This window comes from Glandiceps talaboti, chromosome 3 (assembly GCF_964340395.1).
Source record: "Glandiceps talaboti chromosome 3, keGlaTala1.1, whole genome shotgun sequence".
NCBI classification, from domain to species: Eukaryota; Metazoa; Hemichordata; class Enteropneusta; family Spengelidae; genus Glandiceps; species Glandiceps talaboti.
The window spans coordinates 228,489-248,557 of record NC_135551.1 but is presented as its reverse complement, the minus strand read 5'-3'; the positions used below and the strand labels follow the sequence as shown (position 1 = coordinate 248,557).

The 20,069-nt window shown below is 35.8% G+C and overlaps 1 protein-coding gene across 1 annotated transcript in view; it reads right to left on the bottom strand.

The window, feature by feature from the left end:
* The window catches only part of LOC144432808 (intersectin-1-like), a 305,852-nt gene that overhangs the window by 253,497 nt on the left and 32,286 nt on the right, over nt 1-20,069 (bottom strand). Inside the window, exons 4-5 of the mRNA XM_078121087.1 lie at nt 6,691-6,754; nt 4,668-4,837 (exon numbers count right to left, since the gene is read on the bottom strand). Of these exons, the coding sequence (XP_077977213.1) occupies nt 4,668-4,837; nt 6,691-6,754 (234 nt within the window). The remainder of the gene's footprint in view (nt 1-4,667; nt 4,838-6,690; nt 6,755-20,069) is intronic.

Below are 20,069 nucleotides of genomic sequence, written 5' to 3'. Positions count from 1 at the left end.
AAACATCACATTTTTATAGTGGGTCTGAAGTGAGATTGTAGTGAGTACCAAGAACGTCTTGGGTTGTTGCTTGCTGTGGAAAATCGCCCGGTCACATGAGGTCAGCTTCAGCTTCTGGTCGAATCAGGATAGAGTATGCAAATAAGGACGTTGCGGACTGGCTGATTATGTAGAAGGGTGCAGAATTTGGATTTGAAGTTTACAACCCTGTTTCGAATAAACGCTTGTCACTTCATGCATTTGGGCGCCCAATGCGTAGAATTATGACTATAGCACATATTACATTGCTTGTTTGACGTCAATAGTGTCTTTTGAAAAGTGGCAGTTTACTTAAAGTAGGGAGTTCAGTGAAAAATTTAGATCCATAATAGCAATATTTCAATACTAAACAATTATCATCCTATGAAAGTGAAGTAAAATAAAAAAAAATTATTGAAATTGGTCCACCGGTTCAAAAGTTATCACACTTTTACCGTGCTAAAATTTGCCTGTTTTTGAGAAAATTGAGTTGAAAATCTCAGTTAACTTCATAAAAACTGCTTTCATTAGGAAAAATGTTTAAGATACTGAAAGAGTTTTACCAATTTAAACAATCTTTACATGATTTACACAAAATTTTCTTGTACTTTTAAATTTTAAGACAATCAAAAATGCTAAATATTACATCTGACTTAGTTTTTTTCAGTGCGGCACCATTGGAAAACATCAAAATCTTAAAACTTTGATGACTGTTAACTTCCAAATAATTCTCTCAATTTAGCTACAATTTTCAGACAACATAGTTATTTAGTTACAAATTCAAAAAATAACGTCAAAGATTATATTCCGATTATACTTTCATATTTTCAACTCATTGAAAATCATGAAGAGCCCTGTTTTCATTATGGAATGGCGGCCATATTGGCGGTGGCCATATTGGATTTTTAGGAATTTTCATAAACAAACTTTTCTGTTCATGTAGTTTATGTTACTAATTTATACATTCAGCAAAGTGATAAAATAATTGTTTGGATGTTCATATGTATCACATTTAGTGATTGAAAGTATCAAATAATTGGTATTAAAAAGCGGAATGTCGCAATATCATATAGTTCGCAAGAAATTTGGCAAAAATATTCCAAAATCGAAAATTTAAAATACAAAATATTTCACTTTACTGCCCTTATATGATAATAATCACTGTTGATACTCTTGAGCTACTAATTGTGAGTACAAATTCAGAAAATCAGTCAATATTATTAGGTTTTAAGAACATTTGGAGAATGGCAAACTTCACAAATATTTTATTAGACTTAAATTTTAAATATGTGTTTTGGTGCGGCACTGACAAATTTGTCATTTTTTGCAACATTCAGAAGACTATAACTTTATAATTATACAAGATATCTCCTTGGAATTTGATCCAATAATCAATAATCAATACTTGATATGGTTGTATCATTTCAAGTTGCAAATACCAAATATGTGATTTGGTAAATCGCACCGAATAGTATAGGCAAATATCCCTACGATGCAAGAATCAAATGTCTGTACTGTAACTCAAAAACTGTACATGGTACTTTGATGAAATTTGATGACACACCAATAACACCTCAATGTAGTTCTAAACACTTCTAAACACTTCAATCATTACAGTACAGCTTATAATTAAGTAATTTTTCTACTTTTCAAAGTGTTTAATTTTCAACACGAGTATCAATTCAATATAAATTTACATACTTGTATAATTCATTTGTCTCGTGCGTATGATATTGATTTTATCTTAGACAGTGAATGACCGTGAATTTAAATGTATGCAGACCTCACATGATCATAGAGAATAGTTCAGAAGATCACTAGGCATCCCCCCCCCCACTGAAAATTAAATGAAAAAGTATTTGTTCTTGATTGCTATGTATGACTTCTCTTCTTCATCAATGATTCTCATTGAACAAGCTTATAGAGTCTCAAAGTTCAACATGAATTTCCTTTAAAAATTTGGGGTCATCTGTTGCAACATTGGCCATTTAAAAGAATTAGCATGACGATATTCCTTGGAAGAAAATGGACACCGATAACAGATGGGGTACAAGAAGCTTCAATGACTTAACCAGCAAACTAGTCATCTTCATCTATGGGCAAAATGCATGCCACGTTGTGTTGTTTGTGTAATTCAAAACTGATACGTCCTGTGCATGTTCTTGTTTTTCTTTTCTTCTCTCTCTTACTAGTCTTAGCTATTTGTTGTGTTGTTATTATCTAGTACCTTCAAATTGTTATTAATATCATCAACAAAATTTGGTTGGTCACCTGTTGTACAAGCGATAATCTTTAGATTCTGTGCAAGTTGTGATATTGTCAGTTTTTCCCCTGATCCTGCCACTTCTTTAGCTTTTTGTTTACAAGTATTGTCTTTAAAATGTCAACATGAAACTGAATCTGGTCTTTATTATTAAGTGCTTTCACTTGTTCACTTCTCTTAGTTTTTGCTCTACTTCTAATTCACTTTTCCAAACCCCATACTTATTTCTAATCCTGTGTTCCAATTGAACTGTCTTCTGTTGTTTTCTTTGTAGTTGTTTGTGCTTCATCTCCTTCCTATAATTTTGTTCTTTTCTCTGTTTTGGAGCTTCTTCTTTTTTAAAGTATTTTGTCTTCATTTTTTTTTTTTTTGGGGGGGGGAGGGGTAATAATATATGAAGTGGTCTTATCTCTGGCAGATATTTTACATAACATTTCTAGTAGTACACATTAATCTGACTACATGTATAGCATTTATAAAGACAAAAAAATTACCTTCCCATACAGCAAGTCTCTATAGTGTCGTCTTTAGGGCACATTAGAATGTATTCAAAAATAAATAAATTTGAAGGTTATCAACAGTTAGAGTAAAATTTCGTTACTAATTACATGTAAAAGCCATTTAGTCTATTTTCGTGTCTATGTACTTCCGGGTTGACGGAACGTGATACAGTCGTTCTTATAGTTACTAAGAAATGACAAAACCACTAGTAAAATAAAGTTCAGGATTTTAATTTTTCAAACTGAAAACCAATATCGACTACACATTCAATAACTGATTTCGTGTATTTAGAAATGTCCCCCCAAACACGACCTCGCAACACGAAACACGTAACTGTGTTAGCACTGCAGTACCATGGCAATGTACATGTATGATGTAGGCTGTAAGTTGTACTGGTAACAATTACGATCGTCACTGCATGTAGGAAGTACAAAAACATAGAACACGATGTTTTCTTGCTGAATAAACTCATCGAAACAAAATGAAACAAGTATTGGACCCACAAACTAAAGCGATTATTTGAAATTCGACGCAACGATAACAACACGATCAAATTGCATAATCGATTTTGACAGCCGCCATTAGCTTCACTGAGTCCGTTCCGATGAACGCCCGGTCGAACGCTGACGTCCAATCTGTACAGCGTTTTTATAAAGGGAGCTGGTCAATAACATACCAAATAAATAACCCAGAAACGTAGTTTAAATACCAAAGGATTAGAAAATTACTGTTTAAAAAGACTACGCACCGTACATAAATACGAAATCACGCGACAAAAACTTGAACCTTACTTTACTACTATAGATGCTGGCCTGACCCGTATTAAACACATATCATCTTACAGCTAATTTTATTGGCTATAATTTTAGCTAGGTTTGAAAGGTCTCACTTGATTGGCTCACCCTTCGCTATTCCCGTTTGCAAGAGACACCCCCGCCAGAATCAAGTGCCACGTAGTACAGCAATGGCGCGAGGCCGCCTGTTGGGCGACTTTCCCACCGGGCGTGCTTTTCGAAAACTGCACATCATAAGCTTTTATCGCGCGAAATCATTGAAAATCTACCCCCTTTCAAAACTAATCATAATTTTATCGCGAAATGACAACCGGAGTGCGTTGAAATAGCAAATTAAAAATTGAATGAATTTTACAGTGACCGTGAATTCGTATGGCCGCCATTTTGAATTCTGAACTCCCTACTTAAAGTCTCGTCAAATGATTTCCAATATGGCGTCGGTCATTATCCTCATTAACATATTCATTTTTTTTTCAAATTACAAAAAAAAAATCATAAAAAATAAAAATGAAGATGTGCTGACTTGAAATTTACAAACCTGAGTAAGCTACCCCCTGCGCATCAACACACCAGATATCAAAGCAATCTGACAATAAGTTTTCACGGAGATGATGAAAATGGCATTTTATGAAAAAAAATCATAAAAAATTGAAAATGGCACAGATCAACTTGGCATGAACAAATCTGAATAGCCTCACCCCAGGGAACATGCACACCAAATATCGAAGAATACTGACTGTCACTTCCGGAGAAAATAATGAAAATATAAAAGTTTGACGGACACCTATGATTCACTCTACTCTCTATACTCTATACAACCTATACCTAAAGCTACGCTTTCAGCTTTCGCTGACAGCGGAGCTAACAAAAAACCACAAAAAAAACAACCCACTCTAATGCTGATGCATATAACGATTTGACTATACAAATGGAACTCTTACCCTTCTCACTTCTGACTCGTCATTATCTTGTTACCAAGGCTACACACAGTCACTGGTAGGCAACTTGTAAACAGTAATGTCACAGCTACAGGTCATGACCTTTTACACTAACTTAGAAAGGTTGTACAAAAGAAATGATATTAATCATACCCATGGGCTGTGAACCAAACGTCCCAATACCAGATACTGGGTCTACTTTCATTGATGCTGGCAGTGTAGTTGGCAGATCGTTGCCTTCCAGTTTCTTCTTAATTAGAAACATAGCAATAGAGAATTCCTTCTTGTCCATACGACCATCAGCATTCATATCAGCTAACATCCTACATTGAAGACAATACAATTTCTTATAATCAATACCTATGGCTGTTAAATTAGACATGTTGACCAATAAGAGACATGAAATTTTGATCAATTTCATAATATAAGCGCCAATGGTATTGTAGCATAACTGTTGAAAGTAAACTTTAATTTTCTATTGTGATTATGTGGTATAACTGCTAGGTATATTTCCATATAATTTATGAAGATTTATGCCCTTGCCTATCCATCCATGGTGTTATATCTACAATATACACCATTGTTTAACTGTTGCTATGGCTGTTGTTTTGTTGCTAGCTATATCTGCATACATTTGTGGAATGTTCATTCATTTGGTGGTATAATGTCATTGTTTACCTGTTGCAATGGGTGTGGATGCAAAATCATGCGAATTATACGCACTGGAAATTAATTTTAAGCATATTTAATCGAATGATTCATATCCTGTATGCAACCAATTTTGTTACATTTGCCATGCCCCCTCGACTGATGATACGGCATTGTACTGAGTGAGATCTCGAGAGTTGATTGCTTTTATTTTATAACATGTACCCTGGCCCTGTGACTGTCACAATCAATGTAAAAAAGTACAAGTTGTGGGTGGTAATAAACTCAATAAAAAGAAAATGAAATAGAATGAAGTGGAATACATAGTTTTCAAGCAGGACAGTTATCCGACAAAACTTTCTGCTACGGTGACTCACTAAGATTTTCAAAGGTCAAAGATTGTACTGTGACGACACATGCTACATCTGAACTACTAAACAAAAGGGAAGGGACAGAGGGAAACTTTGTGATCGATACACACTTACATCACGGAAAATCTTCCTTCTGTGCTTTTTAATAAATGAAGCAAATCATAGACACAAAAAAAGAGACCGTTCCGAGACTTTATCACGGCCCAACTATCCATGAACCATTGACTCGCCCACACTGACACCATGTGTTTACATTGCATCATGTGTTGTCTTCAAGTGACGCCTTCTCACCTGATCTCTGTAAGTTGGTATTTTGTATTTTATTTGTGATATAAATGTATTGTTTATTTGTGATATGACAATAAATAAGCAACACAGTTTTTTAATGAAATTTTATCATTTTAACCCAAATGAGATGTTTGGATGTGATTGGAAGTGTGATGTAGAAAATTTATTTGGCTTTAAAATGATACCTAATTTTCAAAGGTTAGGCAATTCTAAGTATTTTTATATCAATTTGATAACATAACACTTACTCATACTTTGATCATGTATATGCTAATGAGGGGCCTAGTGGATAGCATACAGTCCCATGGGGAGAATAGATAGATAGACAGACACAGACAGACACTTTGCCATATAGCACTACTGAACCTTCAGTTCAGTTGTGCTAAAAACTACCTTGATAGTTCTCTGTCTGTCTTCTCAACCCATGAAATCAAAACTTATAGGATGAGATCTTCACTGGACAAAGCAACAGCAATTAGTGAATACAAGAGCTGTTGAACTGAACAGGTCTGAATAAGCTTGTGTTCAGAATCAAGTAAGGTACATGTTGACACAATCTGAAGGTACAAACATCAATACAATGTCTGTAATATTATCATTACATGCCAAGTGAATGTATGGTGGGAAATGGGTTAACAAATTTGTCATTTTGATTATCATCCAGTAAGCGTGACAAAAGTTGCTTACCAAATAAATTGCAATTAAAATATGGAATACTTCTTTTTGTACACTACCCATGACACTCTAACATGTACTTGTGACAGCACTGAAAATCACACTGAAGTTGATAGTAATAATCAATGCAAGTGTACTAAAGGCAAAAGTAAGTCATAATGTGCTTTTCCATACAATCTTCACATAGTACTTACCATATTTTGCCTAATACATCTTGGGGTAATCCTGACTGAAGGAAGAATTGTCTGGCTTGTGCTCCTGTAAAGAAAGGTTACATTTATGTTATCTTTTACGAGACTTGGAAAGTAAGTTGGTATAGATCTACAAAATTGGTAAAGATCTATAAAAATAATGAAAGTGTCATTGGCATTGTAGCACAACTGTTGACAGCACACTTTAATTTTCTGTAATGATTATATGGTCTTGTTGCTAGACATATTTACATAATTTTTTTGAAAATGTATTCCCATGACTTCCCATCCATGGTGTTATATCTGCAACATACACCATCATTTAATGTTACTATGGGCATGGTCTTGTTGCTAGGCATATCTACCAGCGTGCGAAATTAACGCCGATCCTTCGGCCTGAGACCAACAGATTTCCGTTCGGACCGATAGTTTTTCAGAATTACAACAACTTATCGGTCCTTATGACCAATTGAAATTTGTAGTAAATAATAATATTTATTCAAAGATATATCCAATTTGACGTACATGAATCTGATCTTGTGTTACCTATTTCACTCTCAACATCTCGTTCAAGTCAAGCGACACAGAGCTAGCTCGCTACATGTTGTGTTGTCAATGTTGATATCATGTCTACATGACGTAGCATACAGCGTCTATATATGAAATTACGTTACCAACACACGATTGGATGAATTTCTCTAATTATTTGTGTCTTGACTAATCAGAACGTCTTAGACATTGACTCATTTTACGCATTCAGCGCATGAAACTGTTAATGTGTTTGAGACAGTTCCACGTTGTATTTATAAAGTATGTGGTGATATTTAGAAGAAGAAGACGAAACAGACACTGTTTTATTAAAGGCTGGTATTAAAGCCAGTAAATGTTAGCGGGTTTCCCGATCAATTTTAAATACCGGAGTTCCCCATGTTTGTGGCCATGATCAAAACAAACTGACGGAAAACATATAAACTACTCTGAAAATGGCGTTTTAACTAATAAAGAAGGCAGGTACACTACATAAAATATCTTCAGTACGATAGGTTTTTTGTGGTTGTAAAAACAGTAAAAAAATGTACCGGCTCCCTGTAGCGTAGTGGTTAGCATACAGGATTAGCAGTCGGGAGGTCACGGGTTCGAATCCCACTGGAAACAGGGGATTTTTCTGTGACCGACCCAAACCCAGGGTGAGTGTTCTACAGACTCGATGGGTAGGCTGTATCACTCAGCCGTGTCTCACTCACAAGACGAGTGCGAATTTGGGGGGACTCCTGGAGTAATGACTGGAAAAGTAGGGGACGATTACTCACACGGAGCCCGCAGGTGCTATGTTTGCCGGGCCTGGGTGACTCTGGGATAGCCTGTGGACTGACTGGGAAAGCCTTGACAGTTCCACAGCAACGTGATATAGAGCGTGCTACATAGCCCTGTCACGTAGTCCCAAACCCGAATGGATCTCTGTAGCATTTGTGTTTGTTTGTGTGTATTTGTCTGCATAACAGAAAATCGCTGGGAGGAATTCCCAGCACAAAAATTTATTTTAAAAAAAAATTAAAAAAAAAAATTAAAAAAAAAAAAAAACAGTAAAAAAATGCGTAGTCTGATTGTTTTCAATTTGATGCACATGATAATGTATGTCCTGTCATGTTGTAATCAACATATAAATTTAGAAATGTTGCATTTTGTTGCCATTGTTGTATCCGGAAAATTGCTGCATCATGCCAAACACGGGTACATAGTGGATGACACATTACAGTACAGTTACCATATCATGCTCCCACATCAAAAAAACTCGCACTGTAAGACATGTTTAGGCAAAGTTCTCTTCATCATGGTCAGATTACTTACACAGTCAGTCAGAGTCTATACTCAATACACCACGGTAGGGTATACGGGTCAGGCTTCATGGGGGGGGGGGGGGCTTCAGTAGTGTTGTAAAGACTGAAGGCGTGTCACTGTGTGGATGGAAATTTAAATAAAGCGAATACACAGTTTTCAAGAGGGATAGTTATCCGACAAAACTTTCTGCTATGATGAATTTGTGGGTCTACGTTCGCTAAGAGTTGGAAAGCTACATCAGCTGTTGACACAGACGATGAATCTGACTTTGGATTATGTGATTCAGAATTTAGTGAATCGTACAGTGAGGAAGGAGAGGACTGTGATCTCTTAGAGATTGCAGATAATGTAGATTTAATGATTCATTCATCCATATTATCTACAATCTATGGATATGTATTTCTATGGTGGAATGAATACATTCAGTCTCAGACCACTATAGTCTATAGGAACAGATTATGCGAGAATAAATATTCATAGTCTCTGGGTTCATAGTTACAAATGAAAATCTCTACTCACAGAGTCAAAAATTACTTGGTTGTGAATCCAAAATTTACTTCCAAGTAATTTTTTGACTCTGTGAGTCGAAATTTTATGAAATAATAGTGGATAGTAAATAATTCGTTGTACTCTCTTTTACTTTTATCTGAAGATATGTTGTATCATATTAAAGTTCAAAATCATTTAATATGTAAATGGAGGTGGGGGGGGGGGGGTGTAGATACAGGTCGTGAACGCAAACTGCATTGAGTATGGACCAGCAGTTTTTGTTACATGTCGGTCCTTATGACCAGTAGTCATTTTCCCTTAAGTTCACACACTGATATCTACCTACAATTTTGCAATGCTCATTCATTTACCTTCCCATCACCAGTGTTATTTTGCATTATATGTCATTGTTTACCTGCTGTTATGGGCATGGACTTGTTGCTAAGGGCATTTACAAATTTCAAAATGTGTAACTATTGTTATAATTGTAAAAAAAACTATCATTTGACTGTTGCTAATGGCATGGTCATGGTTGCTAGGGCCAATTACATTTTATATAAGTATGACACACTCACAATTTGCAGACTAACAGTAACACTTTCAGAATCATAACCAAATTTCATCCCCAGTAGTTTGAGAGGTAAAGCTCAATACCAAAATCACTTGCATCATCTACAAGACAGACAGGGACTTTACCTTGAACCAACCTGTCGTTTAGTCAGTGTTCTCCCAAGAGGGTTTTCACGTATCGGGCCCTATATCCTTTAATTTCCACCAATACATGATCAGTTGTCGTGTTATGCAATCAGATTGCTTAGGGTTTGGCATGTTGACATTGTTCAACTGTCACTCTGTCAGCTGACACCTTTGTTGTTTTCAATTTATATTCACAATGTTTGTATTGATCCTTCACACATAAGGAGCAAGTAAAACTAAAGAGTTTTTCATTAGTTCAAACAACTATTCAACCCTCTACCACTACCAGACAGATTTCATTGAAGTTTGCTGTCAGTATTGTTTTCGATAGGAATAACATGAGTAAACCTGCTAATGGTAGTGTGATTCACACTACGGGACAAGCTTTTGGTAAATCAAAGGCAAAACCGGCCTATCCGTAATGTCGGTTCGGTCGTAGAAGCATGTCGGACCTGTCAGATTTTCACAACTATAAAATCAAACGATGCCGTGCCATTTTGCTATAAAGTATAAAACTTTGACAAACACATGAAGTTGGCATTCAGTGTCTAGTTAATTTTCTATGACTGAGTAACACCGAGTACGTCTCAACCCAAGAGTGATTTGCATAGTTGGTTTACTCCCATGTGCATTCTTCAATGTCATGAAAAGAGTTGAACAGACTAATGTACATTTCGATAAAGTGGCGATGTTATCTCTGATTATCAGTTTCATATTCAACTTTACTCTGAAAACTTTTAGTTTGTAGTTTGACATTGTAGACTGGTACATCGTACGCTACACTGAAAGCATGGATTTTCCAATATGGCGGTCATGACGTCACAAACTACCGCAAGTTTTTGGATTGAAGATTCCTCAGGAAGTATAGTAAGTCTCGTGTATCACAAAATTTCAGACTAACCTGATGTCTTCAGGTAGCTATACACAAACTTTTCATGTTTCAAAAGTCTAATTTATCTGAGGACATTTAGATTGAAATAATTTCAGCTTTCCTAAGAATAATAATCAGAAACACTGGTTTAAAAACTGTTGAGTTTCTTATTGTGCTAATATTTTGTAGTAATAAATTGGCCTTTCCTTTTACTATATGTACTACTTGTTTGTTATTATGATGTACTTTGATTTTATCATTCAGTCAGTTACTCACAAATATAATTATTTTGTCATGTAAATGTATGCTAATGAGTCAATGTCTTATCAACAAATCCTGGGGAGAACACTGTCAGTGTTAAAGTTAGGTGACAATGTTACCAAGCAACCTGACAGAGAGATTAATTCCAGTGCCATTCACACACACTTGTTACATTATCTTAAGTTACCCAATAAAAATGTTAAGGGTTTAATGAGATCAATAAAATAATCATTTCTGTACACTCCAAAGAACTAAATATTCCTACAGACACATCACAAAAAATATCTGAAAAGTTTGTAAGGCACCCCAATTTTTTTTTCATCAAATTGATTGGCATGATTAGGTTTATCTTTTATCAAATTATTTCAAAAAGTCAAAACAGGGAAATAGCAAAACATTTTTTTTTTTTTTTTTTTTTTAAATGTGTCAAAAAAAATTCATTTTTGATTATTAATCTTGAAATAAAACACAAATATTCCTATTATTTGACATCAATGTAAGCGCCATATTATTAAGAGAGCAAAATGACCTGAAAAAATTATATTCATCCAAAATTGACATTGCCAGGGATTCATTTATTGACATATGCTTTTCTTGAACGAAACCAGTACAATGAAACTCAAGAGGACACCCTCCTTCAAAATCCCATTTTTTTCCCAAAAATATAAATCTCCCATCATGGTCTACCACTGGTACAAATTTGAAAGTGATCCGACGACTTTTAAAGTCTTTTAAAGTGTTTCACCTTAACCCTATGAGCCCCCACTGACCCCTTGATACAAATTATCACTTTCTCTCCATTGCTAATTTGCATATGAATACCTTAGAATCCCAAAACTTTCTTACTTTCACTGCTGATCTGACTGGTATCACACATCAAGGAGAAAAAACAAGGCAAATGTTTCTTTCAGTGTGAAATAAAATATTTTATTCCAATTCATATCTTTTCCTGTCATTTTTGTTTTACTATAATTCATCTTCAAAATACATTTTATGCACAGATTTAGTTATACATTTACTGCAGGAGGCTGCCATGATAATATCTAAATTTATCATAAAACATAAATTCCTACATAAATAAACTCCACACAATTTATGACCATACACAGTTTCAACAGTGTAATAATCTTGAAGTTTGGGTAGTTTGGATTGCCATCTGGATAATCATACCAAAGTATGCATGGAGTTCTTTACGGTTAGTGTTATACCACTGTGCATCATATCCCCGCTGATCTAGTTTGAATTCCGCGTAGTTGTTTGTTTCCCGTACTAACAAATCCACAAAGTCGTCAGTGAAAAAAAGTTCAAAGAAATCAACTGGTTGGCCAGAAAAATTAACATTATGAGTTGGCCCTGAAAGTTCATCATGAAAGTCTGGAATTCCAATTTCTTCGACTTCATTGGTCCACTGTAGTTCCATTGCTACCGGTGTGTCATTGTTGTCATCGGCGCCATCGAAATCCCCAGGTTGCCTGCTAGCAGGCGGATGAGTTCACCCGGAACAATGTCACTGTCGTCGTCGCAGTTGCTCCCTTCCAACTCATGTCTTCATTAATTTCTTCTAACGTAAAACCTTCAAATTCAGTGTCAGAATCAGGCCCATTGATGATATTACATAAAATGTCATGGGGACTGACTGCGGATGGAATGTTGACACGATCATCTGTCTGATTTTGACAGCCGTCACACAACTAGCTCCAACTTCCGTACCATTTCTAGTGTTTACATTCATTATTTCACTTCAGAGAAGCCGACAGGATATTAGTTTCACAAAAGGGTTAAAGTTTAACTCAAAACAGCTTCAAAGTACTTTGAATATGAAAGGGTGAACTTTTAGTTGACCTGTGAACCTATTTGTATAACACAGCAATGGAAATGGAAATGGCAACGCAATATACAGGCTTGCCAACGAAAATAATTTCCCGCCCAAACTACACTTCATCTGATTGGTTCATTGATACTTTTTTAGGTTCCCAAGCAACTTAATTTCATCATCAAAAAAAAGTGCACAAATAAGATTATGGGTACAGTGTAATCAACTGTTTTGATGACGTATTACATGTTGGGCCATTTGAATCCTAAATGGGATTTGAATCATTGAGGGCGCTAGGCCGTCTCAGGCTGATAGGGGATCTCAGTGGGTGGGAAATGGAGGCGGTTTCATTCCGAATTGAGTGTCAAAGGGTTAACACGTATGCAATTGTTGTACCCTAGATGTAATTTCATTTCATTGTAGTCATATTTCATTGAAGCATTCATTTTACACTGTATTTATGATTATTTCACTAATTAAATATCACTTGAACTCTATCTATAACTGAAATTTAGTAAGGCTCTCTACTGTGTGGTGAACAACAATTTTGCATGGGTGATGGAGACTAGCCAAGATATTTATCGTTGCCTTTTTTGGCAATTAAACTTACCATATTATGATTTTTTAATCATATCTGAACAAATGTTGGAGATTTTTTGAGTCTTGTAAATTGCATAGCAGAGGTCATGACACAGGTCAAAAAATGGCACATTTTACCTCCTTAAATTCGGACCTCTAACTTCATTATTCTGTAAGTTAGTATTATACGTTATACATACAGACTGTGCCTTGACAAAAATTAATCTTTCATCTTATCAAAGCTCTGTGGAAAATAAAAAGAGAATTTTGAAGTATTACATAGATTTCACCAAAAAATAATGCTGTCGACATGTCAGTGCAGTGATGTGTTCCACATGGGCGCTCACCATACCACGGTTGATCATCATCTGTGCACTCCATGTCCGATATTCTTTTCACTAAACTTAGCAACATTATATAATCAATCGTTACTGTAGCAGTCAATCAAATAAAAAAAAATATTGCTGACTAAAAAAATAGTTTAGGGTGGGCAATGAAAACTAGGTGGGGCCAGGCAACCGTGACCAAACAATTGTTTTTTAGACTAAATTTTGTCATCTATGAATCAATACTATGGATTGGGATTATGTATCTAAAATAACAATTGTACAGTTTTTCATTTCATGCATACTTTAATACAAGCAATTTTACAGGCTGAAATTTAATTCATTATTTCATATAAAAGTCTAAGTCACTCATCCACTTCTACGATTGTAGACACAATAGACACGCATGTACTGTTGAGATTCATAAATGTGTTTATTTTTCAAATTGCTAGATAAATCTTAAGGAAACACAGTAGTGATATTTACATTTTACAAGATATCAAATTGTCTACTAAACACACCACCTTGAACATTCCTAGCATTGGGACGATTATTATGCAAATCAAAATGCTCATACAATATTTCTACTTTAACTTCAAAAGTTTGACATTTACTATGAAAAAGACAGTGGTGTGTGTAAACCTGTAAGTAAACAAAATGAAATCTACAAATCTCTTAACTTGGAAACTGTTCAGATCTGAAGCAGAACTTCACATGTCAAATAAGCAAGAGAAAACGAACAAGAAAGGCAAATCGTTTGTTCAAATTTACATTATTGTAAAAATTACTTGATACTGTAGTGCTAATCGTTATTTGACAGTCTGGTAGTAACATACAATGTGTTGTGTTAGAGTCCCACTTGATGGACATCTACCTGCGTTTTAGATGATACAATCTATAATGACAAGTTTTCTTGACAGCCGACCAAAATGTGTAGGCAGGGCACTTATCGCAGACACCTAGATCCAGTTTCTGAAACTTTGGCACGTGTATGTTCTGGGGTGATGTAATAGTCGTATACCAGAAGTTACATCTATAAATGTGACAAAATAGCCATTGTACTGGGTACTTGGTATTGGTGCTGGAAGGCCTGCATGAATTGCAGCAACAGGCTGGGTAGCTTTCACTGGATTATTAGAACAATGATCACATGTATCATTTGTACATTTGCAAAATTTTTAAAGATCCACTACGCTTTTCCACATGCTGAAAGAACATCCTCACTTCTCTTTAAATGTCTGCATTTTCTGGGCAGTTGAACTCTTTCGCATGACCATTCTGAATTATATCATTTACACATTCGTAGTCTTCAAAGAGAGAGACCAGTTCATCGCCACACTTATCACAGGTTACTGTAACACCTACAACACAAAGAACAACACCATCTAAAATACAACAAAACTGGGGATGTCATGAATACAAGTTCTCTTTACTTTGAACTCATTCGACCTATAATTAAGGCGCCCTCAAACACACTTTGATCCTATTTAGATTCTTTCATTTACTATTACGTAACATACTTAAGTTTACTTAGTAGAGACAAAGGCTTTTTAACTTGAACGCGGACCATTTCACGCTCAATCAAAGCAGGACTTAGAGCCCAAACGATGTAAGTCACTTTCTATTTATCATATAATACTTATTACTGATGAATGTGACATTATACAAGAAGAAGATTGATCCAGTATTTATCACCTTTCATGTGTTTTTAGTCAAGGTTCTTACACGAAGTCCACATTATATATATATATATGGTATCGCGGGACAACTTTCGTCTTCAATTTTTACATAAGCAAACAAATATAATCTCGAGAATAAGTTGATCCATTTCTGAAAGCTAGAAATATAATCTAAAGACAAGTTTTCATTTTCCAAAAGCAAAAAATATTATGTTGGGATCTCGGGAAAACTTTCGTTTTTGATTTTTATGAAAGCAAACGAATATAATCTCGAGAATAAAATGATAATTTTCTGAAATTTAGAAATGTAATCACGAGATAACATTTTGTTTTCCCCGCAGCAAAAATATCATCTTGGTAACTCGGGACAACTGTCGTTTTCGATTTTTACGAAAGCAAACAAATATAATCTCGAGAATAAATTGATCGTTTTCTGAAAGCAAAAATTATTATTTTAGGATCTTGGGACAACTTCGTATTCCTAAATCAAGATACGTTGTCGATTTCCCAAAAGTAAATGAATTTAATGGTGAGATAAGTTGATCATTTTTCGAACACTAGAAATATAATCTAAAGACAAGTTTTCATTTTCGAAAGCAAACAATATTATCTTGGGATCTCAGGACAACTTTCATTTCCGCTTGGACGAAAACAAACGAAAATATTCTCGAGAATAAATTGATCGTCTCCTGAAAGCTAGAAATGTAATTCCGAGATAACTTTTTGTTTTCCGAAGCAAAAAATATTATCTTGGTATCTAGGGACAATTTCTTTTTCGATTTTATTGACAGCAAATGAATATATCTCGAGAACCAGTTGATAAATTTTTAGAATCTAGAAATGTAACTCCGAGATAATTATTTCGGGATCTCAGGACAACTCTTTTGTTTTCCATTATCTGAAAGCAAACAAATATAATCTCAAAAACATTTTTCTGAAAGCAAAACATTTTATCTTGGGATCTTGAGACAACTTTTTTGTTTTCCGAAACACTTTGGGATGTTGTGACTTCTTTTTTTTTTGGAAATAGTGAAAGGAAAGAACTTATGACATACCTTTTCCTCCTTATCTCAACACTCTTTATCAGTCAGGTTTCTCCTTTGTGCATATGGTGTTGTGTCTTCTCCAGGCAATTTATCAGGCAGAATGACGCCTGCCAAATGTTTGGATAGAGTGGCCCACCCATACACTACACTATCATATTATATGCGCTGTAACCTGGGCAATAAGATTTCAGAATCAGAGCATCTAAGTTCAAATCCCTCCTAAGTCTCATATAAAAAAATGCATTTCTAACAAAGTTTGTGTTGAAGTCGGAACCACTGTCAATCACCCCACATATTATCGGTTGCCAATTTTTGCGAATAATATTTGCCAAGTCTGTTACATTGGCAACAATACATGATGGCCGGAAATCTTCGACTCTGTTGTCAACTAACAGGGGCAAATTGCGTCCATAATTGTAGTGTTATCATCCAAGGTCATCTACCGTCATGGCTGGGTCGGTTTCTTGTTGTTTGATCATGTATCCATTTCTGGTGATGAGATAACTGGGGGGGAAGGGGGGGGGGGGAGGTTGGAAAGTCATGGTCTGGTACCATTGGCCCGTCAGCAAGGGCAAATATCCGTGCACTCTTTACATGTCTTGAGACTGCAGTTACGCCAATTTTGACTTTATTCATGCTGTCACATGAGATGGCCAGTGAACTGTCAGTGTTGTGCTGCAAATTCCACAATATATCTCACTTGGGTAATGGTCATTCTCGTCCACTTTCTGAGTGTCATTTCGGATAGTAATGGCTTTGGCATCAATATCGGTGGCCTGGTATGTGGAAGCTTTGAAACACTTGTTGGGTGCAACCATCCATCAGGAAATGGTACTGTGCTGACACCGTGCTCCTTTAACTTTGAGTCAGTTTCATAGAGTTGTTGCTGAATTTGATTCACTGTCACACCACAGTTGACAGTCGTTTCATGTCTTCACTGATGAGCCTTAAAGCCACTGCTTTCTATAAAGGCAGCTGCATCCTTTATCGCCGAGGGAAATAATTCAGAGGTCTTTGGTCTCCCGGCACCTTCTTTCTTATCTCACGACCCTGCTTTGGTTTGGTGAACTCTTGATTGTCGACAACTGGCGTAAACGTAAGTTTGTTATAAGGCATGACATTGAAAATGAGATCAGGACCCAGAAAAGGGCCGACAGGGAACACATTCCTGTAAAGTCTGATTTCTGTTAAGCTACATGACGTAGGTAAGACATGTTGACAGTTCGAAAGCTATAGATTGAATGACAACTTTGAAAAAATACCGCCAATGGCGTTGTAGCACAACTGTACAGTTTTTTAAAATGTTTATCCATATGGTAGTCCATGCTAACAAGAAGTGTTCATTTGTTGAATGACTATCCAGTTGCCTATCCAACCATGTTGCTATCTTTACGATATATGCTATCATTGTTGCTAGGCATATTTACATACATTTTTTGAATGTTTATTCAATTGTCTATTAATCCCTGTTGTTATCTTTGCAATATATGTGATCATTTGGCTGTTGCTATGGGCGTGGTCTTGTTGCTAGGCACATTTACATACATTTTTTGAATGTTTATACATTTGTCTTTCTATTGCTGTTGTTATCTTTGCAATATACGTGATTTGGCTGTTGCTATGGGCGCGGTTTTGTTGCTAGGCAAATTTACATACATTTTTGGAATGTTTATTCAATTGTCTATTAATCCCTGTTGTTATCTTTGTGAAATACATGACCGTTTGGCTGTTGCTATGGGCGTGGTCATGGTTGCTAGGGTATTTGCATACATTTTTTGAATGTTTACTCATTTGCCTACCAGATGATGTTGTTATTTGACCCAAATATACAGCCATTTGGTTGTTGCTAAGGGCGTGGTCATGGTCGCTAGGGCCAATTTTCTCAAAATGTTTTGGAGAAAGTCTGCAGAATAACACTTTCAGAAACATCTCACCAAGTTTCAGACTCGGTGACCAAGTACTTTTTGAGATACCTAATTTGCATATCACTCATGGAATCATTGTATGCTTAATATTTTTTCATCCATACATCCCTAGATGCATTCCCATTAAATTTCAGCCCAATCTGATCAGTAGTTTTGGAATTATAGATTTTTAACCAAAAAGACACATTTTTAGCCCTAATTTGCATATCACTGAAGGAATCATCATGTCATGAACAAATCTTACTTTACACCGCCTTAACAATGTTCCCACAAAATGTTGCACCAATCTGCCCAGTAGTTTCTGAGTTTAAGTTTTTTGACCAAAAATCACATTTTTTGACCCAAATCACACACCTGTGATGCGATCATTTTGATTTGAACAATTTCCCAACTAGACACCCAAGGTAATGGACCCACTAAATATCATGGCAATCGGTTCAGCGGTTTTTGACTTTTAAGTTGTTTACACACACACACACACACACACACATCCACACACACACACACAGACAGACAGACAGACAGACGCCGGGCGATCCCTATAGCACTACTGAACCTCAGTTCAGTTGTGCTAAAAAGTATGTGTGAAAGTGACTTGTACAGGAAAGAAAGTCTTGTGTTTCATTTTTTTGCATAATAGGATGAGGAAGACTGTGTAAATGATCGTTGTTTGGACTCATCAATAACGGTTAATAGGTGTTTACTTTTTATTGACTACAAGCTAAAGGTTCATGAATATGTGTCAAGACTTATGAATATTCACCATAGTACATAGTAACTACTCATAGCTACTTGTTTTTACTTGTTAGGACGCGTAATTACAATGTTTTTGATTTTGAAGTTGCCCCTTAGTAGTGTTGGAACTTTATATTTTTACTATTTTAGCCCTAATTTGCATATCACTGATAGGATCATCACGTCAATTCTTAATAAGAACGTTCCAACCAAATTCCAGCCTAATCTGCTCAGTAGTGTTTTTTTGACCCAAATCACACACTGGTGGTGAAATCATTTTGATTTTAACAAGTTCCAAACTAGTCACTAAAGGTAATACACCAATCAAATATCATGGCAATCGGTCCAGTGGTTTTGACTTTAAGTTGTTTACACACACACACATCCACATTTATATTATCATTATTATGTAAGTACTTTGGCCCTACATTTGTGATTTTTTGAAGTACTACAGTACAGCCCAAACGCAGCTTTCCGACTTTGCTAGCCTTACGTTAGCCCGGTGCTAACCCTGGGCCACGAAGGCCTTGTAGGTGTTAATCGCCCCATTGATCGGCACTATAGCTGGGCCATGAAGGCCTTGCAATGTGTTAATTGACCCCATTGACCGGCGCTACCTTGCGCCAACGCAAAACAAAGCAATGGCGCACTGATAAGAACAGTATTCATGAAGTAGACAATAGACACGTCGTCGTCAGCAAGGTGAGTGGTATTATTTTGTTATGAATGATTATTATAACTTTTCTATTATAACTAAAAAACCTTATTATTAGCAAAAATGAAAGAAAAAATAGCTGAGTGTGTTTCCTGAATAAAAATAAAAATAAGAAAGAAATGTGAGAAAAAAAAATGTTTTGACTCATTTTGCAAATAAACTATTTTCAACACAACACAACACAACACAACACAACACAACACAATGGTTGTCTGCACTCCAAACTTGATGCATGTGATATCAAAGTTGATACATTTTGTGTACATTTATGTGCATTGTCTGTTTTGTTACCAACACTCGCAACAGTGCGCTAGTGCTGTCACAACCTAAAACTAAATCAGTAGTCTACTTGCCGCCCAGACTTATTGTACTTAGCTGAACAGCAAGGATCAAAAACCGTCGAAGTCC